The sequence below is a fragment of the Emys orbicularis genome, chromosome 11, assembly GCF_028017835.1.
Source record: "Emys orbicularis isolate rEmyOrb1 chromosome 11, rEmyOrb1.hap1, whole genome shotgun sequence".
In the NCBI taxonomy this organism is placed as follows: domain Eukaryota; kingdom Metazoa; phylum Chordata; order Testudines; family Emydidae; genus Emys; species Emys orbicularis.
The window spans coordinates 47,204,322-47,230,950 of NC_088693.1; the positions used below are offsets into that span (position 1 = coordinate 47,204,322).

Here is a 26,629-nt window from a genome sequence, read left to right on the forward strand (position 1 = left end):
TAGATTTAATCCACAGAGATTTTCTGTTCTACCCAAAAGGCAGTGATTGTTCTGGTGGAAGGTGTCTGGACACCCAAAAGGAGCTTAGTATACTTCTTTAATACATATGAAGAGCCACTCTGCTAGGATATGAAGGCCTCTCCTCACACTTGGAGCTACTGAATAGAACAAAAACTCTGACCTGCAGAAGCCAGATGGCGAAGTAACTAGAATTTTAAGGTCCTAGTCTAGAATTTTAACTAGACTAAATCTAGGTTATGGCACATGTGAGTAAGATAAACACAAGGTATGTTAATTGTAATTTTTCTGGTTCTAGGAAAACTACTGTCCAGCCTGTAAATAAAGTTAGGGATTATCCAACAGCCACCTTATTGAGGGAACATTAGGAAACTCCCCACACTCCTTTGTAAGGTAACCATCACTACGAATGGTTACCTAAAACAAGTAAATGGACACAAAGATTTGAGAAAAGGAACGTGAGAGTCCATTCAACACTGTATTTAATCTCCATACAAGAATTACCCAGCAAGGGCTTTATGACAGACCTCAGACCTGCACAGTGAAGGGTGACACACACAGTGGACAACATTCACAGAAGGGCCTCTGATGGCTCCTCAAACACTGAGTGCAAAGGGTTTTTGCATACCACAGATAGCCCAGGATTAAGTTGTACACACCAAGGTAATTTCTCCTAAGTAAGGTAATAAAATTAAGGTGGATACCCTTCTTGGTATTGGCATTGAAGAGATCTGACAGCCAATATTGTTAGGAGTTTTCTTTTCATAAACCAATCCTTTACATGTAGTTTTTCTAGTATTACACAGAGTCAGCATATAAAATTTGTTGAAGGAAAAATATTAGGATTAATAGCTAATGGGTGCCAGCATGGTGTTATTAGGATCAGATTTTGTCCAGTTTTTTCTCTCTCTCAAAACCTATGGAATCAAGTGAATGGGATGCATCAGCTGACTCTCCCCAGTGGATGGAGAATAGATCACTGGTTGAATTACAGGGTTTCCTATTCCAATTGTAGAGCACAGAAAGCTCTATCTTCACTGGTGTGAAGAGATTCACGGTTAGCTTGCTGTACTGATAGCAGACCTTCAAGGAACTTAACATTCAGTTTTTACTCTCATGGGAGAAGAGATTCACGGTGTAGCTAGTCCACTTGAAGACTGAGAGAAGTTCCTGGATTGGCTACTAAAGAGAGCTGGCGCTGTTCCCCCACAGTCCACCAGAATCATTTCTTTATCCAGGTCTCCCGCTGCCACCTTGCTTGTTTATATATAGCACTTTGTACAACTGGATTAGGGCTATCTGATTTAACACTAGTCACTTGAACTTCTCCATAGGATTGGGGTATTAGTAATTTTACAATGCAAGATAAGTTTAAAACTAATTTATATCTATATAATTTTCTGTTACATTGCTTCAACAAAAAGTATAAGCAGCTGGTTTACACAAACCAAGGCTAGTCAAAAATTTTCCATCTGAACTGTTTCCAAGATAAATTGGGGTTTTGACTAAATTTTTCATGAAAAGTGTCAGCTTTCTGCACAAAGTTTTAAGTTATCATCAAAAAGTTCCAGTTTTTGGCTAAAATTTCAGGTTTTAGTATTTCAATGAAAAGTTGAAAATTCCACTTTTCTGAACAGCCCTACTTCACGCATGCACCCACAATGATTCCTGCACAGGTCATCTTACATTCAAATATATTTTCCCTGTTAATTCTGCATAAAGATTTAAAGTACCACACTAAATATTGTTAACCTACTTATCTATGAAGTCATCTGCACTCTTTTTAGGCATGTTATCTGCATGACGAAGAAGCCAAATAATTTCATCACGAGCAAAGGATAATGCCATAAATACAAAAAGTGCCTGGAAAAGAAAAAATATGAATTAGTTCCTAAAATAAACACCTTATATGTATAGATTTTACCTTTTTTAAAGTAGCATTTTTTCCAAGACATGTTAAAAATTAGCTTATTGTAAGAAGTTTGAAAGAAAATGTAATAGACTACATACCCATCAAAAATAACTACTGCAATTACCTTGGGACCTAACAAGCCTGGCTGATCGGACAGGACAGTAGCTAGTTCTTTCAGTGCAGACCGTAAAAACTTGCGTCGTTCTCTATGCATTGATCCACTGTATTAAAAAAAAAAACAAAGATTGAAATTCATTAATCATCAATATCTACTCTGAGTCACTATAAAAATGGGTTGGGGAAAGATTTTTATTTTTAAATTAAGTGTCTTGGTCTTAATATTTACAGTTCATATTTCACCAACTTCAAAGAAAATTCAGTAATTGAAAGAACACAGGTCAGACTAAAAATGTCACCTCCATTACTAACACTTTAAATCACTAAGAAGTTTAATAACAATCTACTCTTCACAACTCACTTTTCAATTTGTATTTCACTCAGGTTTCTAGCTAGTTACTTTGAGTTCTCATGCATTAGCATAACTGCTATATTGTGGAGATTTCAAAAAATGCTGGGGGAATGCATAAATTAAAAAAATTGTCCCTTGAAAATTTGAACATTTATTTTTGTTAAATAAACCTAAATTTGGGGGTATAAACTACCTGACATGGTTTCCTTGATGATGTATTATTTATAAAGTCTTAACCCCCCCCCCCCACTGAATTTTGTGCTTAATGGAAAAGTAGCAGGAAATTATTTTCAGGTATTTTGCGTCTAAAATGAAAAAAAAGTTGAGTTTTTAGAAGTCTAATTCGCCGTTAAAAGTCAAACCTGTAGATGGCTATTAGGGTAACCAGTGTACAGGTCTTAAGTATGATATGCTCCTATGTATCTGAATGGCCGTGGGGACCATCAAATTTTAGCAAACCCAGAGTTCAGATAAATGGAAGTGTTATTTTGAGGTAGATTTTAGCTGCAGACTGGGAGGCAGAAAAGGTCAAAGCACAGCTAGGAGTGGAAGGCTCAAAGAATCACTCGGGGTGCTGCTTTACTCAATTGGCTTCTGTTGTTGCCCTTCTGGGCTATGAGCCAATGGCAGCACTCTGTCCCTCCCCAGACACGTACCCCACACCTGTTCTGTGACTGTCTGGGTCCTCAGGCTGCCTCTGACCATCTGTGGCTGGACATGGACCCACAGAGACCCCCCATCCGCTCTGTTCTTAGGAGGGGTGCCCCTGGTTGTAGGGTTTCATGGAGTATTCCTCAAAGAGGAGGAGGGTATAAAATAAGACCTATACATTACCTCTCCTTCTCTTTCTCTACTCACAGAAGCAAGACTGTTTGAAAGACAAAGAACCAACATTGAGCTTGGGGGGAGTGGTCCTAACTGGAAGGCTTTCCAGTTAGTATGGACTGCTGAAAGTTTTGGGTGAGAGAAATCCTTTTGCTTTCAATTATTATTTAGATTAGTAAAGTTTAGGAAATAGCCTGTGTGTTTATCTTTTGTAACCAATTCTGACTTTTATTCCTTTACTACTTATCACTTAAAATCTCTCTCTAGTTAATAAACTTCTTCTATTCTTTTATCTAAACCAGTGTGTTTTGATTTAAGGGTTTGGAGAATCTCTACTCGGGTTAAAAAGGCTGGTGCATAATCATTCCCTTTAATGAAATGATGGACTTTTAATGAGCTTACTCTGTTCGGGGGTAGAGGGGTCCTGAGCAGTGCAAGACACACATTCCTGGCGTGCAAGGCTGGGGCATTTGCGGATGTTGCCTTGTTCATGAGTAGCTGGGAGAACATTGATGTAACTCTGCTAGAAGTGACTTTCCATGCTAAGGACTGTGTGTGAGCACAGCCTTGAGAGGCTGCTTGTCACTAGCAAAGCAGTGTAAAAGGCACTCAGGGCTACAGTGGTTCAACAGGCCAAATTGTACCCTGGGGAATGTCACAGCAGTACCAGGGCAAATGCCTTACAGAAGTCTAAGTATATTACCTTATCAACCAAACTTGAAATCTCTTTAAAAAAAATCAAGTTAGTTTGACAGGATATATTTTCTTTATGTCCAAGCTGACTGACATTTATTATATTACCCTCTTAATTATTTATTAATCAGCTCCTGTATCAGCCACTCCATTATCTTGCCTGGGATCAATGTCAGGCTGACAGCCATACAATTAGAGGTCATCCCATTTACTCTTTTTAAATATTGGCACAATATTGCTTTCTTCTAGTCTTCTGAAACATCCCCAGTTCTTCAAGACTTAATGAAAATCAACATTAACGGTCCAGTGAGCTCCTCAGACAGCCTTTTTAAAAAAAAAAACAAAAAAAACTACTCTTGGATGCAAGTTGCCTAGACCAGCTGATGCTACTTTAGAAGATGCTGTTTAACATTCTCCTAAGATACTAGTGAAATGGAAAGAGTTATATGATGAGACTACCCCTCCACCCAAATACAGAACAGAAATATTTAACGTCTGTGTTTTTTGTAGTATTAGTAATAATTTTACCATTTCTATCTAGTAATGGACCAATACTATTGTTAGGATTATTTTTGTTCCTAATATACTTTAAAAAACTCCTTTTTGTCCTTAACTCAACTGGCCACAGATTGCTCCTTGTGTCCCTTTGCTTCTCTCAGCAATTTTCTAAGTTCTTACAGTCTGATTTATATTCATTACTATCAACTTCACCTTTCATCTGTGTCTCTCTCTCTCTCTCTCTCACACACACACACACACACAAGTTTTATAGCTGCCTTCATTTCTGCTCTAAACCACTTTTTTAACCAATATGGCTTTCCTCCTTAATTCTGGCTTTTTGGACATCTACGAAAGTGTTCTTAAAAATTCCTAATTCCTTCAGGCAGAGCTATGCAGTGCAAACAGGTTGGGGTGCACTGGAGAGCTGGGGGAAGGGGTGAAGGATGATTGGGATACCAGAAGGTTATGATGCACTAGCTGAGTGGGAGGCTGGGGTGCACTGGCACAGGTGGGGGGCAGAGGGTTGAGGTGCACTGTTAATATGGGGGGGTGCAAAAGGTAGGGTGCACTAGCAGAGCTGTGGAGTGCAGGAAGGTAGGGGTGCAATGACTGCTGGAGGGTACAGGAAGATGGGGTACCCTAGCCAAGCTAGGGGGTGCTGTACCTGTCTCCCAACACCCCAGCCTCTCTCACCTCCACTACCATACAACCACATTTATTTGCCTCTCCATATGACCTCAACACCACTCTCCCCATATTCCCCCACACCTCTACCCTCCTAACACCTCTCTGCTCCCAGGAAGCATTCACGTATAATATTTCCCCCAAATACTTTGCTTATATTCCCCCCAAAACAAAACTGCCACCCACGACTCACAAATTACAGTAACTCGAAGCCAAATCCTTTTGTCTTAGGTGGGGGCTTGTGATTAATTTATCTTTAGATGTGTTAACTAAAGGGTGAGATCACAGCAACCAAGAGGTCTGTGATTCATCCAGTCATTAGTATCTCTCTTTTTAACAGTACAAGGCACCTGATGCTTTTGGGGGGAGAGGGAGGGAGGGGAGCTGTAACTCTGGAACCCCTCAGTCAAATAACCCCAAATTTGAATCACTAACACTATCATGAGCCACCATGAGGCACATCAAATTTCACAGCAATCTGAGTAGCCATTTGGATTTTAGAGCACTTACAAAAGTTGAATTTAAAACATAAAATTGTGGGAATGGAAACCCTTTTGCTATTTTTTGGCATTGGTGTGTGTGTGTTGCAAAAAAATATACATTTTCTTAAATACAAATTTTCTATTTGGGTCCCCCAAATATAGAATGGGTGTCATGCACTACCTTGGGTAAAACATTACAGATTGAGATTATTTTGACCCACATCACATCTCCAGCGCTAGCCCCCCCCCCAAAAAAATTTAAATGGCTAATATTTTCCAGGAATTATATCTTCAGAACTCCTGGCTAAAATGGCTCCAAATTTGGATCACAAACTTTACCTTGCACCTCCTGAGGTACACCAAATTTCTCAGAAATCCAACTAAACATGTCAGTTTTAAAGGACTTAGAAAGGTCCATCTCTGAACACGTCATGACACAACCTTAACTATAGTGGTGTTCCTGTGCCACTGTTAAGTGTTTACACAGCTACAACTATTCAAAAATTAAAACTTCACGTTCCATGTTTTATTTACAATAGTTTTACTCTTGAAGAAGCTTGATGAAATAGTGAATACAAATATATTTTGATCTGACTTAATATGAAGGTGAAAAACTCAATTCTCATGACTGATGCTGAATTTAGGAAAATTTAATGCACAAAAATGTCAATTCAAATACTTTGTTCAAGTAAGGGTTTGGTTTGTTTGTTTTTAAAACGGCAGTACACAAGAAGATACCTCTCTTAAGCAGGAAAAAGAAAACAAAGCCAAGAACAATAAGCTTAGTACGACAGGATAGCTCAGTATAAAGTTCCATTTAAATGCACTCATGATATAAAAAAATTCCAGTTAACATTGTTGTTGGTTTTAAGCTTTTTGCAAAAGTAAGCAGTACTCAAGTCTGAAAAATCACAGTATGCTGTGGTTTTATATAAGATACTTACGCATGTGATACAGCAGCTTCTTTGCACTCTCTTATGTCATTAATCCGTTTATTGTAGCTGCGAGAGAAATAACAGTGAAACGTCAACAAGTATTGGTAACAGCCTTAGTAAGAGCTAGGGCCCTATACTTTCTGTAGTTCCACAGCAAAGGGAATTTGCCTTTAGCAAACAGCCCATGGATAAGGACTACCTTGCTCTGGTTAATGAGATGAGCCACTGGACAGTAACAGGGAACACCCATCCTTGATCGAGATCTCAGTTTCCTGTGTTTTTACATATTTTATATTTATAGCCTTGATTTGACAGACCTTTAAAAATCATTAAAATGTATTGTGATGCTTCCTTCCTCACTGCGAAATACTGAATTTCAATATTTTAGTGGTTGATCTTACAAAAATTGTTGCAGATAGCTGTAGCTTTCAAATAAATAAGATTCCTCTTCCTCTACTCCTTCCCCACACACCACCACCAGAATCTCTCCCATTTATTAATATGGATAGGGCACGGTGATCATGACCCTCTGACACCTTTTGAAACCCCACAGAATGCAGTTACATTAACTCTTGCTGCTTGATAGATCAGCTGCCAAATCATTTCTGAATTGACATGAAAATAAAGAAGGCAGTACTCAGAATAAGAATCCTTCAGTTCATGCACTGAAAAGAAGCAGTCTATGGTTTAAGCTAAGGCTATGGCTACACTACAGAGCTTACAGCAGCACCAATGCTAGTGCAGATGCTCTAAGCCAACGAGAGAGCTCTCCTGTGGACTTACTCCTATAAGCATCAGTAGCTATATCGACATAGCACTGTCCACATCAGCACCTAGGTCAGTGTAACATACATCACTAAGGGGGGGTGGCATATTCACACTTCTGAGTAACATAGCTTATACCTGAGCTGTAGCGTAGCCTAAATGTTGCAAATACACCTCTACCCCGATATAACGCGACCCAATATAACACGAATTCGGATATAACACGGTAAAGCAGCGCTCGGAGGGGGGGGGGGTACTGCAGGCTCCGGCGGATCAAAGCAAGTTTGATATAACGCGGTTTCACCTATAACACGGTAAGGTTTTTTGGCTCCCGAGGACAGTGTTATATCGGGGTAGAGGTGTACTGAAAATCTGCATGCAGAACTTTCATCTAACAGGTAGATGCATAATTTTCTAACCAACTGTTCAAGCAATGGTACAATTAAACAAAATCCCTGGAACACACTTTGCAGTTTTGATCCAGCTCTCTAGAGATACATGTACAAGGACTAAAAGCTATCAACAAACAAGTGCTCAATTTAGGAACTAAAGCACAGCTGGGGGACCCAAGGGGGGGAAGGCTTGTTTTGTTTTTGCTTTTCTAATATCTCTGAAAGATGAGTACCTATGGCAAAAAACTTATGGAACAAATTATCAAATATCAAAAATATCAAAGTGTATATATAATATGTTTTCAATAAGTGCCAATTTTTTATACAAAATATCTCTACATTTCATTGTATTCTCAGTACTATTAACATGATCTTAAGATACATGCAACATTCTAAACAATGAGGGATTAGAAAAATACATTCTGAAAAAAAGGAAAATGTTTCTATTTCAAGACCTTCCAACCATGTCCAAGTCATGAAAATGTACAAGTTCTGACATACAAATGTGTTAATCTTTTACCATAATGGTGATAATGAAAAGCCATGAGAATTTAACCTCCTACTTCCCCTCCAACAGTATTTCCATATTCTAAAACCATTAATCAAAGCTGTTATATAATTCTCATACTGACACTGCACAGGGCTAGAATAACAATTTCTAACTCCATTATCAGCAGTGAAGACAGTTTGCTAACACAATACATTCATGAAAATACCATACCCTCTTATGTTCACAAACAAGTCTTCTGCAGCTTTGTGAATATGGAAAACTTCATCTCGAAATAGAGACAGGCAAGAACTGCTTTGAAGAGCGAGTTTCCAAAGGTTCAAAGCTGTAGCATCACTATTCAGGATTCCATGGCACAAAATAAACCCAACTTCAAAAGAAAATTCAAGAGGGATGTAAAAATATCACAGAGCAGAAATACAAAGACAACATGAGAACCTGAACTACTGAATGGACTACTGTGGCCAACTGCCAAACCAATGGTTTTTAATATACTGATTTCATGTACAGTTGTATATGTGACACGGTCTACCCAGTTGCCAGCTCAGGACAGGGCTGCAGGCTAATTCACGCATATGCTAAAAGAAATAAAAGGAGTGTCAAAAGGTATTGTAGTGTAATCAGGCCAATTCACTTGTGTAAATAGTTTAGTTCAAAAGAAATGTTAATGGTATTGTCTTCACTTATCTATACCCTGTTGATTGCTATATGTGTACCCATTTAACTAATTAACCGTACATCAAAAGTGTGTGTTAGTGTTAAAATGAAAATGTACTTAATGTGTAAACTTCATGCAAACAAATGAAGGATTGTTGTTTGCTATTACTAACATTTCCTTATATGTATAACCCTGTAACTAAAATTACTCTTCAGAGAAACCTTGTGAAATGTTAATGAAGGACTTAATGGCTGTAACAGGAAACACTAATTCCAAAACAAGGAGCCAGGCAGTGAGTAAACACACTTGTCAGAGTGTTATCTGAGGAATGATTCTTCATCTCTGGATTCTAACAGAGTACAATATCTGGATAAGAAGACAAAGATCCCCAGAGTTATTCTGGGTGACCCTAAAAGACTTTTGGGAAACTAGCAGATTACTACATCACTGCTATCATTTTGGATTTACAAACTTTGTCTCACCTGTTAATGTATTTTGCCGGCTTTAAACTATCAATAACTCTTTTCTTTTCTTAGCTAATAAATCTTAAATTAGTTTACTAGAGAACTGGCTGCCAGCATTGTCTTTGATGTGGCATCCAGAGTACCAAACTGATCTGGGGTAAGTGATTGATCCTTTGGGATTGGAAGTAACCTGATGTGATGTGATTTTTAGTTTATGTGACCATTATTCACTAAGTCCAGTTTGTCTGGGTGGCAAGATGAGCAGGAGAGCTTAAGGGGACTGTCTGTGACTCCACGGTAAGACTGATATAGCGCTCAAGGAGTTCACATTTGTTGCTGGTTTGGTGAAATTATAGAATATACCACCAGTTTGGGGTGTCAGGCCTGTTTTCTGACAGTCTGACCTGAGACTGGCACTCTCAGTTGTGAGCCACTCTAGATAGCGTGACAGTATATGCACCTTATTTTCTAGTACAGCAATGAATAACCAAAATGTCATTGGTATGAATTAATTAATGGCACTGCTTAAATTATCACTAATAAGAATAACTCAAAAACAAATGTACGGTCACAAAAAATCTGAAACTCAAAATTCAAATGTAATATATGCTATAAACTAATTTTTTAAATACAAACAAAAGCATGATATATTGTATAAATAAAAGGATCTACAGGGTCTAGTCAAGCCACATTCTACAGAATACAACTGCTTTAGTAAGCATTCTGAAAAGTTAACAGGCACTTTATAGAAGTAAAACAACTAAATAGGCACAAATCTCTTAACGCTGTACTTACAAATAATCCATTTTTCCATTGCATCCAGAGAGAGGTATTCACATGGCATCTATTTGAAAGAATAATTTGTAATAAACTAATAATACATAGTAAAAAAAAATTCTAATGAATACAATTCTAACAAACATAGCTTTTTACACAAAAGCAACAATTTAATAAGGTTTTTCCTCACAAAGCCTGTCAGGACATATTACCCTAATATCAAGAACAAAGAAGATTGCTTATGTTTACTAAATTGCTTTTCACTTAGCTGATGCTTAAGCATCAATAGTCTTATATACTTTAGAAAGACTGAACTCTTTTCAGGTACAAAAAGCCCACTGAGTCTAAAATCAGTTTCTAATTCCTGGTAAGTGTGACATACACTTATTTATGTTTCCAGTCTCTTGAGCAAAATGATAAACAATGGTCAATTTTTTATAATCTCAAAAAAACCATTACAATTTAGGAAATTAAATTTCCAGTGCACAAGGTAACGCGGAAAATTAAACAAAGCAATGCAGAACCTTTTATAAGAATATCTAACTAATTTCTAAGTTAAGATTTTCAACAGTGACTAGTAACTTTGGGTGACTATTTTTGAGTGCCCAACTTGACACCTAGAAGGGGGCTGATTTTTTTTTTTTTTTTTTTTTTACAAAGTGCTAAATGTGTACCCAAAAATAGAGGCATCCAAAGTCACGGCTCACTTTTGAAAAAAATCTTGAGCCTGATGTCCTGTCTGTTTCCCTATCAACACCCTAAATACTATATAAAATTCTATCTCCTGCCCTCCCCACCCAATAAAATCCACAATATTTTTCTTCAAAGGATAATTACCAAGAACTGGGGATAGAGGTATGTGTTAAGACAAAGGATGTCTTACAATTAAATAGGTAATTAATTCCATTCTGCACTGCAGGTGTAAATACTCAAGTGTTACCAAAGTGATTATTGGTTCAAAAATGGCCCAGAAAAACTGAATTCTAGACAGTGAATTAAACAGTTAAATCCAATAATATGTAATCCTATATCAAATATATATACACAATTAAATTATTTCACAGAAAAACTCATTTAATACTACTGTATTACTCAAGGTAAAATGTCATACTGTGTCTGACTGTGCAGGATTAAGCATTGTACTCGGGGCACTGATGAGGCTCAATAGTTGTGCATTCCTCCACTGGTCAGCTGACAGATTTCTTCGGGGATAGACCATCTGGAGTGAAATTAGAGCATCTGAAAGGGACTAGGAAGTAACAAAAACAATATTTAGTTAGAAGAACTCTGCAAGACCAAATGCTTTGTTTAATTTAGCAAATATCCAAGATATGTACTTCATTTTATGTCTTCTTGTACAGTAATAATATCTAGACACGGTTGTTAGAATCTATTCTACTTCATTAGCACAGTATTCTGTTCTAATATCAATCAGCCAAATAGTTGCTATTTTCAGCAGCTCGAACAGCTAATGACAATAGCAACCACCCGGAAATAGTTGCTATTTTCAGCAGCTTAAATAGCTAATGACTAACACTGGCATTCAAGCCTTGATGTAACCTTGCATAAAAATTAACTAATCTCTAACAATTTGGTACTTTACATCCATTCTTGCAATAACCACAATTGTCTACTAAAATATTTGAGGCTAAATACTACACTAAGCCTTGAATTAAACTAAAGCCTGTTGTTGCTCACATAGAAGAAACAAGATAATGTTTTTTTTAATAATGGAAAACTAAAAAAATGTTTTAAAAATACAAGGAATTAGGGTAGATGACATTAAAATAAAATGAAAAGACAAGGGCAGAAGATTTTTATTTTATATATACACACCGTATATACTCGATCATAACCCCATTCGTTTATAAGCCGACCCTCCCCCCCCAGATGGATAAGTAAAAATGGAAAATTTTTATGATCCGTTCATAAGCCGACCCTATAATTCAGGGATCAACAACTTTGATTCCTGGGCCAAGATGGTTTGTCTACCTCGAGCGCTCGCAGGCATAGAGGTAAACCTAAGTAAACAAAGTGTCCCAGCACGCCAGGTGCTTACCCTGACGGGCCGGGACAGCAACTGGTGGGGAAAATTTGGGGGGGGGGGGGAGGGGGGAGAAGCTGGGGGTCCGGGGAGTAACCCCTGTGACCACCCCCCACATGACCCCATCCCTAGCCCAGGACCCCCACACTCTTCCCATCCCATCCCTTCCCATCTTATCTGGGGAGGGTCAGGGGAGAATGTGTCTGGCCTGGCTGGAGCTGCTCCGGCAGGCTGGGCAGCGTGGCCGCAGCCTGCTCTGGCGGGCCAGACCGGGCGGTGCGGCCGCAGCATGTTCCAGCGGGCCAGGCCGGGCAGCACGGCCGCAGCGTGCTCCGGCGGGCCAGGCCAGGTGGTCACAGCCTACTCTGGGGGGCGGGACCGAGCGGCATGGCTGCAGCCTGCCAGCCCCGGAGCTGCAGCTGCTTCGGAGGCTGGGAGGAGAGCAGCGTGGCCCGAAGCGGAGAGACTCTGTCCCCACCTCGTCCCTTCTGGCTCTGCTACCTCTCCTTGCCCCCTCTGTTGGGAGCAGGCCTGTGTCCCACCTCTCCCTCTCTATACCTGTTCATAAGCCGACCCCCTTCTTTAGTGCTTCCCTTTTTTACTAAAAAAATTCAGTTTATGAACGAGTATATACGTTAATCCATGAGTGAACAAAAATGAAATTGGACGCATCAAGTTGTTCATTAGCTCACCTATGCAGCCAGTTACACTTGTTCTGACAGCTAATTCTCCCCCATAGATTAAGGTCACTTTTTCCATCTCGTCTAAAAATTAATTATAAATTCTATAAAGCTGGGTCTTACTGTGAAGATGTCTGAAGGCAGCACATAAGGGTACTAAACCTGAATGGGGCCTCTAGGCTACCATACTACAAATGAACAGTAAGTTGTATATCTATTACATAGTCAAAAAGCATAACCAGTTTTGGTTTAGTTTTTCTTCTGGGAGGCAGAGGTGTGGTTTGGCAAAGTTTATAAATTGTCTCTCTCTCTGTTCATATATCTGCTAAATCAACAATTTAATTCCGTAGAGATGATTTTTTTTTTTTAATAGTAGTCTTATAACCTGTACATTTGCTTTCACAAATATGCTTCTTTCAACCAGCAATGACTATGAACCTGTGAAAAGTATTCAAATATACCTTGCTGTGAGGTACAAATTCCTCCATCATCTTCTTTAAAGGATTCTCATAATCCACAATCATCTGTCCAAGACGTGGATATTCTCTATCACTAAAAAGCACAACAAATAATTTACCCCACTGTAGACAAAATCATGTAAAAAAATACTATTTTTTTAAAAATACACAGTGGATTTTTACCTTGCTCCATGCGTCATTTCATGAGCATAATTGTACAATCCAATGATTGCCTTCCTTTCCTCAATTCGAGACAGCAGTATCATTAGTGTTGTATAGGTTAAAATCAAATCTAGGTAGTTCTTTGTTAAATCAAAGTTTACAGTCTAGAGATAAAGTACAAATGGTTACAGGGTTTTTTCCCATTCTGAAGACCTTCAGTAGCAAAAATATTAACATATATACATATATACACACATATATACATATATACACACATTGGTGAAAAAACCTAAATCATACTCAAGTATTATTAGCAATTAATTTTTTATGCCAAAATTGTAGGTCTTATTTTTCTTGAACACTTATGCACAAGCTTAATTCAAGCAATTAAATCAGTGGGACAACTCAAAATGCTTGAAGATAAGCATATACATCTTTGTAGTATCAGGGTGTTAGTGAATACCTGTTAAATGCTGTGTAAGGAATGAAAAAAAACCTAGAAAATAATTTTGCTCTGAAACAATCAATCAAAACGTGAATGTGTTTTGTCTATAAACTTTATTGCATTTTAAAAGATGGCCTGCAAAGGACAAAAATTGGGCTTCTACTACCATTTTGATTCTTAATGACATATAAAGATCCCCTGAAGGGGTTCATCTGTGCTTCTTTGTTACATTATATATCCAAGTTTGCCAGTCCTAAAAGACTAATGACTATCGAACCAGTGAAATGACAACATTCTAAATGTCAAGAATGAAAGCCAAAATTAAGAACAGCCACACTGGGTCAGACCAATGGTCCATCTAGCCCATATCCTGTCTTCTGACAGCAATGAGTGCCAGAAGCTTCAGAGGGAATGAACAGAACATGCAATTTCACCTGAACCATTCCCCGTTGTCCAGTCCCAGCTTCTGACAGCTGGTGGTTTAGGGCCACCCAGAGTATGGGTGTGGGTCCCTGACCTAACAGCCATCAATGGACCTATCCTCCATTAACTTCTCATTCTTTTTTTAACCCAGTTATAATTCGGGAATTCAAAACATGCCGTGGCAATGAGTTCCACAGGCTGACTTGTGCATTGTGTGAAGACGTACTTCCTCATGTTTGTTTTAAACCTGCTGCCTATTAATTTTATCAGGTGACTCCTAGTTCTTGTGTTATGTGAAGGGGTAAAATAACACTTCCCTATTCACTTTCTCCATACCATTCATGATTTTATAGGCCTTTATCATGTCCCCCCCTTAGTTGTCTCTTTTCCAAGCTGAACAGTCCCACTCTTTTTAATCCTTCCATACCCCCTAATAATTTTTGCTGGCCTTTTCTGTACCTTTTCCAATTGTAATATATCTTTTTTGAGGTGTGGCAACCAGAACGGCGTGCAGTATTCAAGGTGTGGGCGTACCATGGATTGATATAGTGACATTATGATATTTTTGTCTTATCTACCTTAATGGTTCCTAATATTCGGTTAGCTTTTTTGACCGCTGCTGCATATTGAGCAGACATTTACAGAAAACTATCCACGATAATGCCCAGATCTCTTTATTGAGTGGTAACAGCTAATTTAGATGCCATCGTTTTGTATGTATAGTTGGGATTCTTTTTTCCAATGTGCATTATTTTGCACTGATCAGCACTGAATATCATCTCCCATTTTGTTCCCCAGCCATCCAGTTTTGTGAGATTCCCTTGGTAACCTTTCACAGTCAACTCTGGATTTAATTATCTTGAGTAATGTTGTATCATCTGGAAATTTTGCCATCTCACTATTCACCCTCTTTTCCATATTATTTACGAATATGTTGATCAGAACAGGTCCCAGTGCAGACTCTTGAGGGACCCTGCTATATACTGCTCACCACTGTGAAAACTGATCATGTATATTCCTACCCTTTGCTTCCTATCTTTTAATAAGTCACTGATCCATGAGAGGACATTCTGGCTTATTCCATGACTGCTTACTTTGCTTAAGAGCCTTTGGTGAGGGACTTTGTCAAAGCTTTCTGAAAGTCCAAGTAGACTATACTCACTGGATTACCCTTGTTCTCATGCTGGTTGACAACCTCAAATAATTCTAATTGATTGGTGAGGCAGAAGCCAAAAGGAAAAATTGAAAGGGAAATGGGTTTTCTTTTTTAGCTTTTTCTACACTGGAATTTTAGCCACTAGTGTAGCTGCACTGGTGTACAGTAACTCCTCACTTAAAAGTCATCCCAGTTAACGTTGTTTCGTTGTTACGTAGTTGATCAATTAGAGAACATGCTCCTTTAAAAGTTGCGCAATGCTCCCTTATAACGTCGTTTGGCAGCCGCCTGCTTTGTTCACTGCTTGCAGGAAGAACAGCCCATTGCAGCTAGCTGGTGGGGGCTTGGAACCAGGGGTGGACCAGCAGCCCCCCTATCAGCTCCCTGTTCCCAGCAGCTGCCCAGCAGGCTATCAATTGGCAGTTCAGCTGTCCCTTCCCACACTGCCATGTGCTGCTCCTGTCCTCTGCCTTGAAGCTGCTCCCTGGAGCCTCCTGCTTGCTGTGCGGGGGGGACGGAGAAGAGGGGGGCTAATGTCAGGGTATCCCCCCCACTTACCCCATCTTCCATAGAGTGATGGGGTGGGGAGGGACACGACAGGGCTCAGGACGGAGGGAGCTTCCTGGCAGCAGCTGCCGCCTCAACTTGCTGATCTACTTAAAAAGGCAGTGTACTTAGAGTGGGGTCAGCGTACTTAAAGGGGCAATGCACATCTCTCACACACAGGGGGTGTGTGTCTCTGTCTGCCATGCTGTCTCCCCTCCCTCGATTCGTGCTGACTTGTAGAGCGTGAGGCTACATTAACAACGAGTTAACCCTTGAGGGCTCAGCCAATTGCTAGTTCATCATTTAGCAGTAAGGCATTCCCTGGGAAATATCCCACCCACTTCACGACCTCAACCAAGCTTCACAATCATCATCGCTGTGTACCAGTATTAAATTGTTTGTTTAAAACTTACTCTGTGTGTGCAGCTCTAAGCCTTCAGCTGACAATTAACCAAGTATTCCTCCACAGCAGACAATGAACTTGTAGAATCAGTGCAACAAGAGATATGCAGCTGTGTATCATTAGTGGCCGACAATGCTGTAGCCATTGTTCAAAAGTGGTCTTGTTAAAAAGTAAGCTAGTCTTTAATACCTTAGCAGTTAAGTTGGGGGCATAATAAAGATCCATGATTTAAAATAAAATTAGCCTGACTAGGTCATACACAAGCCTACAGTCATAAAACCATGCTATAAATATCTAACAAATTTTTTTGTTAGTATATCAATTTTCTAGCTTTTGTAACTATTCTAAATCATATTAAAATTCTGAAAAGTTATAGTTATACTTGTAAATGTATGAAAACGGTGAAGGATTTTGCAAAAACAGAGTGAATGCAAAAAATATTTCTCTCTTTTCCTATATGTAGTTACCATTTTTGGTTTCTAATGGTATTTGAAAGCTTATTTAAAATATTTTGTAAAAATCAGAAACTTACAATATCAAAGAAGACTTGGCAAACATCAATAGTATTCAGCAGCTCACAAACATGGTCCTTACAAAAGAAAAATCCTTTATTTTAGTTTAGAAATCTTAAACAATTATGTCAATATATTTTGCCAAAGAAATAGAACACATTTTGAGTCTATAAAACACAAAACTAGGAAAGCAGCTATTTCATTATACGTGATATACTACTGCAAAAATAGTTTTGATAAGAGACCTATTTGATAGGACACATCAATTACTGCAAAATCAATCCTAATAGTCATCTGAGTTACATTTGCCAGGCCTTACCTTAAATTCCATAACATCAACAAATGTGAAGTAATACAAAGCCAGATTCTTCAGAATCTCTGATTTTTCCTTCTGTAGCTGAGCAAGCTGTTGCTGTAAAAGAAAACAAATGCATGTATGCTGTTCTCACCAGATTATTAAAAAAAACTAGCTACAAAAAAATGACAGCAATAAAATACCTGTGAGGCGCAGATGAACCACTAAGCTTGCTATGCAAGAAAATATGTTTTTTTTCCCTATGACTGAGGTTCTTTTGCATTCGTTAGTGGTTTTTTTTTGGTAGACAGAGTAATACAAAACACTAAAGACTGACCACTTTAATAGCCACTGGCTATCATTAGTTTTAAGATTAAAGCCAAATTAGTACACATTAGTACTGAAGTCATTGTTTAGGTCAGCTAGAGACAAAACTGGGAAACGTTAAGAAAGAAGTGTTAACATATGTGTAATTAGCAAAGGCACAACAGTACATGAGCACAAGTCAGTATGACAAAAATAATGACAGATTACTTGAGGTGGGAGAAAAGGAGGCAGAATTTACAAGTTTTACTACAGAAAAAACAATTTGCTTTTAAATTCTGAACTTACCAAAAAGAATATCCAGGCAAAGCCACGTTAAGCATGCAAAATAAAATGTAGATACAAACATAAAATACAGTAACGGTTCTTTGACCAGTTCCATATAAACACAATACATTAAAACGAAAGCAACAAAAAAACAACAACAAAAATGAAAAAGAAGCAAAACACTAGCATTAGACACTGGTGGATAAATGGAAGAGGCAAATGTGAATACAAAGGCATAAAAGTAATTCACATTGTAACTGATTTTTTTTTTAATTGAGACAATGACAGCTAGTTGTATTTTCACAGAATATTTTTTAAATGATTTTCAGGCTTGTCAAAATTAACTCTAGTAATGATCATAATAACTAAATAACTGTAGCTCACAAATAACAGAAAACTTGTCGTTGGTTACTTAGCAGATGCTCTGTTCACCCATATTACAGCCTCTCATAGCATTTCTGAGTCCAATTACGTTATGACATCAGAATTCCAATCAATCATAGTTTAAGTTGTGACTTGAATTTTAAATACACCAAAGCAATCTTGAGACTCAATATGACAAAAATACTCAAAAAATCCATAACATTTGAAAATAAAGACAGCTTAAATTACCATTTAAGGTAACCCACCATTATATTTTCCTCCTTGGTGTAAACTAATCTTTAAAAGGGAGGGGAAAGATCACTTCAAGATTGGCTAATACATCTTGAACTGATATAGAGAATGAGAACTCAACACCCTCACTACTTTTACTCTTTTTTAGATGAGAATCTTGCGTAGCCAGACTAGGGAAGAGCATCTACTCATTCCACAAAGGTGCACACTACTCCACAGACTCACACGTACACATTGTGTGGTACAGTCCCCCACATATATTTGGCAATTTATTTTTTAACTTTGCTTCACCGAAGATAAGTCTTTTTCTCTGCATTTTAATGTGAGGCACTGGTCGTTAGCCACAAGATTCCCATTACAGCCAGTAGGAATTTATCCATGTTTCCTCCTATCAACTACTTCAAGGCCTAATGCCCCAATCCTGAAACACTTATGCACATACTTAAATTTAAGCTCAAGCAAAAGCTTTAGCCTATAAGGCCTGAGCCTGCAATGTTTGCCCAAGGTGGTTTTTCCATTTCTTTTACATCACCCACTCGAAGATTAGACAAAGAATAGCTACTACAAATAACCAATTTTTTATGTGACTGGCATACTATATGTCTATCTTTTGTCCTTGCTGTTCTTTTCAATTTAATGAGACTGATGTGGGACAGAATCAGTTTCCCAAACACACACCTGAAGAGAAGTGTTCTCCTTCAATCCTCAGCTTGAATTCTCTCCTTATTTCTCATACAAATACTCAAAACTATCGCAGCCTAATGTTTAAAAGGTAGATGAGCACCAGCAACCATCATTCATGCAGTTTCACAAGCTCATATGGACCTCCTCATTTCTCCATTAAAAATATAACCACAAATGCTGATGGCTTAGCTCAGCCATCTTCTCCAAAGAAACAACCCCTTAGGATTTTCAGCACTGCTTTCGTAGGCCACAGTTGTAACAACATGAAAATCCCATATCAAAGTTTGTTGGTTTTATTCCTCCTCCTGACATCACAATTTTTTTAAAATAGCTAACTTGATTTTTAAAAACCTCCCTTTTTAAAAAAGTGTACAAATGAATGAACCAAAAATGGTGTATCAAGATTATTTGTTGTTTCTGTTGTTGCTTTAACTATCGCAGGATACATGTCTGAGTGGATATGCTTGAGAAGTCAACTTCATCTCATTTCAATGACCACAAGCTACATGAATCTTGACTAGGAAAGTTGCAATTCAGAAATAAGTGTACACTATACGTTGCACCAACAATTGCATTCTCCCCTCCTCGGAGGGTGTGGGGGGAAGGGAAGGATAGAGTCAGACAGATTAGAAAACAGATCCAATCATCCAAAATGGCAGATGAAATTCAATGTTGATAAATGCAAAGTAATGCACATTGGAAAACATAATCCCAACTATATGTAGAAAATGATGGGGTCTAAATTAGCTGTTATAACTCAAGAAAGAGGTCTTGGAGTCGTTGTGGATAGTTCTCTGAAAATATCCACTCAATGTGCAGCAGCCGTCAAAAAAGTAAACAGACTGTTGAGAATCATTAAGAAAGATCATAAGACAGAAAATATCATATTCCCTCTATATAAATCCATGAATGCTGTGTGCAGATGTGATCTCAAAAAAGTTATATTGGAATTGGAAAAGGTTCAGAAAAGGGCAACAAAAATGATTAGGGGTATGGAACAGCTGTCATCTGAGGAGAGATGAATAAGACTGGAACTTTTCAGCCTGGAAAAGAGACGACTAAGGGGGAATATGATAGAGGTCTAAAAATCATGACTGGTGTAGAGAAAGTAAATAAGGAAGTGTTATTTACTCCTTCTCATAACACAAGAACAAGGGGTCACCAAATGAAAATAATAGGCAGAAGGTTTTAAACAAACAAAAGGAAGTATTTTTTCCACACAATGCACAGTCAACCAGTGGAACTCCTTGCCAGAGGATGTTGTAAAGGCCAAGACTATAACAGAGTTAAAAAAAAAAAAAAAAAAAACTAGATAAATCCTAGAAGGACAGGTCCATCAATGGCTATTAGCCAGGATGGGCAGGGATGGTGTCCCTAGCCTCTGTTTGCCAGAAGCAGGGAATGGACGACAGGGAATGGATCACTTGATGATTACCTGTTCTATTCACTCCCTTTGGGGCACCTGGCATTGGCCACTGTCGGAAGACAGGATACTGGACTAGATGGACCTTTGGTCTGACCCAGTATGGCCGTTCTTATGTTCTTAAAAAGAACCTGATCTCTCATACTGACCAACTTTGTGAAGCGTTAAAGATAGTTATTTAAAGGAACTTAAGTTGCATATCATAGATCATGTATCGCATTGCATTACCAAAAACAAATACCTAAAGAAAGTCAAATTAAAATATATATTTGATATCAAACTAAATACTTTTCAACCCAGAATTTAATGTACAAGTAGAACACACCTCATCTAATCAAAAAATCGGCACTAAATCCAAAACAGCATAATTTTAATGAGCACATTTTCAATACCAAAGAGAGGGAAGAATATTATAATTAGGCTTAATGGGGATGGCACACAAAATATAACAGCTCTGTTGTAATAACAGTGATTTTATTTTTTATATATAGAGATAGCGAGAGAGAGAGCACGCGAGCAAGCAGGCTTTTGCTGCAATTCCATCAGATCTCAAACTAAGCAGGGTTCGAAGTTACGAAGGTATACTTGCAAGTGGCACTGGTGATTCAGCAATTACTTTTCCCTCTAACTCTACTGAACCAATATCCCAACACTGTGTAAAGAAGATCAGATTAAGTACAGCTGGAGGTGCTATGGGAATGAGACAAACTATGGTCCTGGGAACCTCCATAGTTATTGGAAATCCCATAGTGCTTTTTTGCATAAGAAGAGAAGCAGGGGGCTATTACATTCAGCATACGTAATTCCTTCTTCAGAACAGCTCTAAATTGTCATGGAAGTATTTTCATTCCAGCATTGGTTTCATTTCAGCAGCAAATAAAGATGACTAATATGCCCTGGGACCCTTTGGGATGCTCTAGGCTATACTTAAAGCAGGATATTAAAAAGCACAAGATGCCAAGAAATATGTACTCTGAATCACTTAGAATACAATGGTGATAACTTTAATTTTCAAAACAGAAGTTTGAAAACAGCTAAAAAACACAGCTGATATTATGCAGCGTCTTAGTCATTTACTTGGGTTTTCAGCACTCAGGAATGTGGGTGTAGTTCTTTCCACACCCGTGCAACAAAGTTTTTCCACTACTAATTTCTAAGCAGCTGCTGAAGAGCAATATTTAATGCCATCTTCGGTGTCAGTTTTGTACTTTGCAAATGTAGTTGATTTGCACTCATGCTCATTTAGAAAGCTTTGAATATTTCTGCTTTCCAATAAATAGTATAGTCGTATACAGTTTGGAGAGCAGAAACAGAATAAGTTCAAAACTTCAGAAAGAACAATTTCAACTACAGATAATCATAATGGCTTCTCGACTGAAACACTACAAAACATTATATTTCAAAATATTTTAAAATAGTTCAAAATATATAAACCCGGAGAGAAAGTATTCTTGAGGAACAGATAGCATGTGAAGTAATAGACTATACTAGGGTTCAATAGTAAGAAGAAAAATGCAAGGATTTTAGTACAGAAGTTTTAACATAAAAAAATCAAGAAAAAGTCACCTGCATCTGTTACCTAAAGTCTTCATCTGATCTACAATCATGTTGGAGGAAGAGCTTTGAAGTAGTTAGCCACTGGCACTGATTTCAATGCTATTAAAGTAAGGTCAATGCTGAAAGTTTTTGGGAACTGCACCCTTTATTTTTTAGTAGCCATTCAGGTTTTGATTGTCCACTTAGAAGTCTGATGGAACATTTGTGCTCCTTGATTATGGAACTTTGTTCTACACTAGGAACTTCTTTTCGTGACAGCGTGATTCATCTTCATATGCTAAATGACTAGCTAGTCATAGGAAAACATTTTCCTGACCTCTCTTTTTCTCCCTCTCACTTCAAGCAAGTAACTAACCCAGGATACAAAAATTGCACTCTTCCTCTCCAAAATACTTTGTTAGGGCACTAGATCAGCTGGACTGCTCCTACTAAGTCTCCGTGGTCAAATTAATAGATTTAAAACCCAGAAGGGATCATTATGATTATCTACTCTGACCTCCTGCATAATAGGCCACAGAACCTCTCCCAGGAATTTCTGCAGGAAGGCCATAACTTCTGTTTATTATCTGCATTTCTGCAGCACCCAGAAACCCTAGTCACAGACCAGGTCCCAAACGTGCTAGATGCTGTACAAAAACAGAAGAGACTGTTCTTGCCCCAAAGAACTTACAATCTGAGTATAAGACAAAAGACAACAGACTCATACAGACAGAAAGACAAGAGTACAAGGAACTAATCAGACAACATTTGTCAGCATGACAGACAATGGTCTAAACACTCCAACAATTGAACCATTTTCCAATTTTTTAGTGGCATCATGGTAAAGGAGACTTTTAAGGAAAAATTTCAAAGATGACAATAAGGTAACTTAGTGGATGTTTACAGGGAGCTCCAAGCCTGGGGGAAAAGCATTAAGGTAACTTGTCTGAAGATTTAACAAGCTGGCAATGAAGGCTGACATCATGAACCAATTTGAGGCAGGAGCCAATATTCTGATAGTGAACCAGAAATGACTGGTAAAGTTCGCCATGAAAGCCCAGGAAGGGCCTTGAAAATGAATAAAAGCAGCTTATGTTTGGTGTGAAAGAGAAGGGGAAGCCAGTGAAGGGATGCAAAGAACAGGGTGACTAGGTCAAAGCACCAGGAAGGCATTTCTTAGAAAGACCAGTCTTGATTCAAAGACTTCAAGTGAAGTCCTGAGTAATTTGCTCCAATGTTTATTTACCCTCATGTTAAAAGTTTGCGCCTTTTTCTAGTTTGAATGTGTCTAGCTTTAGCTCCCAACTATTGGAACCTGCTATGCCTCTTTCTGCTAGAATAAGCAGCCATCTACTATCAGAAATCCTTCCCACGTAGGTGTGACAGATATGACCAACACAGGCATATATTTAAGACTATTGCATTAACTTTATAAATGTTATCTGCACCTTTGTGAGTCAGACTGAATTGCAACTCCATGGGGGAGGTTTGCTGAACTATAATCAGTGGGAGGCAATTACTGCAAACCCTGGGACCAGTATAAAACTCTATTGAGGTACCACCGTTTGGAGATCTGTGCATGTATTAAGTAAGACCAAGCCTGAGGGGAGCAAGAAAGGCTTTTGGTATAAAGGGCTAGCCTAAACTGACTGCGTAGGCTTTTGATCAGAAAACTGACATGAACCTTTAACCAAGAGCGTACACTCTGCTGAAGGGTTTGAAGGACTTTGACACCTACCAGATCCCCAACATGGAAGATGGGTGACCTCTTGTAAGTTTAATGTGTGTTTTGACTTTGTAATGCTTTGGTCCTTAAATAAATTTGCTCTGTTTTTTGAAAGCTGTTGGTAAGCCACTATCATTGTCCTTGGAGAAACAGTGAAAATGCAGGTGCTGAGCTAGGTCAGACCTGTTGGGAAACACAGTGCATGGCAAGAGACGGAGCAGGCTAAATCCCCAGTCTGGAGGGAGAGAGTCATGGGACTTTGTTCATACAGGCACTGGCTTGATACTTGAGACCTAAAGGGGGCAACACTTGAGGAGACCACCGTGGAGTCAAAGGTGCAGTTACCCCAAAACTGTGACTGTAGGACTTAGACACCACAATTCAAGTTACCTCTTAACCTTTGCAATCTTTTTAGTTTATCCAAGAGCTTTCTTAAGGCTCTCACTTAAGTAAAAAATATAAAAGACATTTAATTAAGTAAAGGACATACAGGAAGTACGCAGAAGATATTTTCAGTGGAAGGCCCCATAGCTCCTAAGTTCTCCCCAGTTGATGCAAAACTTCTATTCAACCAAACCTGTTTAGGAACTGTCAAATTAGTTGGGGTAAGGTGGTATGCTAGAAAGTCTTATTGGGTTTTAGTGAGCAGGTAATTCAGAGACTATGCCATTAAAGACAATTGAAAGGCAGACAAACTTGAGTTGCAACCTTCTTATTCTATCCTTGCCTTCAATATAGCACACAGTGAGGAATTTATAAAGCAATGATTGCAGCATTTCACCTTGGATCCACTAACCTAGAAAGATTTTAACTCTCATATCCACTTGATGCTGCAAGTGAAGAAAGAGCGACAACTAAAGGATGAATTAAAAGAAGTAATAACATTGAAGTGAGGTGACTGGCTGAACATGAAAAATGCCAAGGAAAAGAGTGTTTCCACTTACTGCTATTAATTCTATGTCTAAAAAGAAAGGCATAGAATATTGTGTCCAAATAGCTGAAGATGCCAGAGACACATACAAAGAAGAGAAAGATGATCTTTTTCATTGTATAAGAAAACGCCAAAAGGTGAGTACGGGTTCCTATATTTCAAGCATTTCAAAGTGAAGATCTAGATGTCTATACCTAAAGCACGTTTCTAAAGGAGGCTGTGTCACAGTTTACTGCATCAAGATGGTGGGGGAAAAACTGAATTCAGAATCATGAGTTTTAAGACTCCATACTGCTGTCCATCCAGTTCAGCATCAATTGAGTATTTTTAGTACACTTCAACTGACTTGGTAAAAACTTTTACATACATTATGGTAGGTACTAAAATGAAAAGTTGGTAAGTGATTAATATCTAAGGGCAGACAGAAAAAGTGGTAGGCCTTACTAGTTACTGGACGGAGACTATCAAATTCTTAAATTTTACTGAGAATTATGCTATTTATTTTGAAATTAAGGGTGAAGAATAAACAGTTAATCAAATTATATGATTCACGATTCATATTGTATTTGTTTAATGAAATTTGTGGGTTTTTCAATTTCTCATTTTGTCTTTAATCTGAATTATAGGAATGGGTGGGTGAGGTTCTGTGGCCTACAATGCGCAAGAGGTCAGACTAGATGATCATGACTGTCTATTCTGGCCTTATAGTCTAGGAGTCTAAAAGTGTTTTTTTTCTCAGATTGTGAAAACAAAACCGCCAACATGAACTGAATGCTCATGATTTTCTGACTACACATAAACCTGCTCAACTGGCAATTTCATCTGCTGACAGACAATAGCTGTATCAAATTCAAAGGTCTGGATGCATTGCACTGAACAGTGGTAATTGCTGTGCTTGAAACTGGAAAAATTCAAGTCTCTATGAAAAGCTGGTAGGAACTCTTCTTACATATGTTAAGATCACTTAACTGTTGCCACTCTAGTAATGCTCAATAGTATTTTACTTAATGATGCTTCTGTGCCAGTGAACTCCTTGTCCCTTGCGGGTTCTTTGAACATCTGCTTCCTTAGCAGAGAACCTCGTCAGTGTGCTCTGCTACTGTAATGTCCACTGGCCCTTGAGTTGGGAGGAGGAAGAGGAAGGAGGGAAATCTGGCCTCTTCCTGCTTCCCACTGAGTCAGACATTCTTAAATTTTGAAGAGGTTTCATTTGTGAACAAAAAATAGTTCCTTCAAAATAAGGGATGCATTGCATCCATCATGGAGACTTGATTTTGGCCTCCTTAGGTCCGTGTCTTTGTGGTAAAAACCTCTTTTCCGCAACTCTGAAGTTTCTGTATCACACAGATGCTAAAATATCAATTAAAAACTCACTTCATACCCTCCAAAATTAATTTTAGGTAGGTAACTGCCTGGTGTTCTGACCATAGAGGCAGAACTTCTGAAGATGAGAAAAAGTGCAAACTACTGCGAGAGCAACATTTAAATGTCTTTAAGCTCTAGAATACAGATTCATCTTTAGAAGACATGAGGAGGGTATATTGTAAATAATGTAATTTTCTTTCAGGGATAATGAGAAAAGGATGCAGAATTTATTTTCTCCATATACAGCCAGGATGATACAATGACCTCACCCTAAAATCATTAGAGATTGTCACAAAATGGAAAGTCAACAAGCTCAGGTTTTTTTACAAAACTTGCTTGTTAAAATATTTCAACTAGCTCTAATCTACATATCTGATCTTCAGAGAACCAACTTCTTGAGTGTGTAACACTATCTAAAATCTAATTCAAATGTACCCAGGTATGACAATACACAGAGGCTATTTGCAAGAGTGTTTTAACTGAAGTTCATTTCTTGAGCTGTAATAAAACGTTGAGAATGATAGAGGTTTCACTGGACCTGGTTTAAGAAA

At 38.3% G+C, this 26,629-nt stretch overlaps 1 protein-coding gene across 2 annotated transcripts in view; it reads right to left on the reverse strand.

The window, feature by feature from the left end:
* The window catches only part of NCKAP1 (NCK associated protein 1), a 107,345-nt gene that overhangs the window by 54,910 nt on the left and 25,806 nt on the right, over positions 1-26,629 (reverse strand). For both annotated transcript variants that reach the window (XM_065413201.1, XM_065413202.1), the window contains 10 exons: positions 17,232-17,324; positions 16,933-16,989; positions 13,449-13,591; positions 13,269-13,359; positions 11,195-11,332; positions 10,102-10,150; positions 8,398-8,554; positions 6,529-6,585; positions 2,055-2,151; positions 1,775-1,881 (listed from right to left, as the gene is read on the reverse strand). In XM_065413201.1, the coding sequence (XP_065269273.1) occupies positions 1,775-1,881; positions 2,055-2,151; positions 6,529-6,585; positions 8,398-8,554; positions 10,102-10,150; positions 11,195-11,332; positions 13,269-13,359; positions 13,449-13,591; positions 16,933-16,989; positions 17,232-17,324 (989 nt within the window). The remainder of the gene's footprint in view (positions 1-1,774; positions 1,882-2,054; positions 2,152-6,528; positions 6,586-8,397; positions 8,555-10,101; positions 10,151-11,194; positions 11,333-13,268; positions 13,360-13,448; positions 13,592-16,932; positions 16,990-17,231; positions 17,325-26,629) is intronic.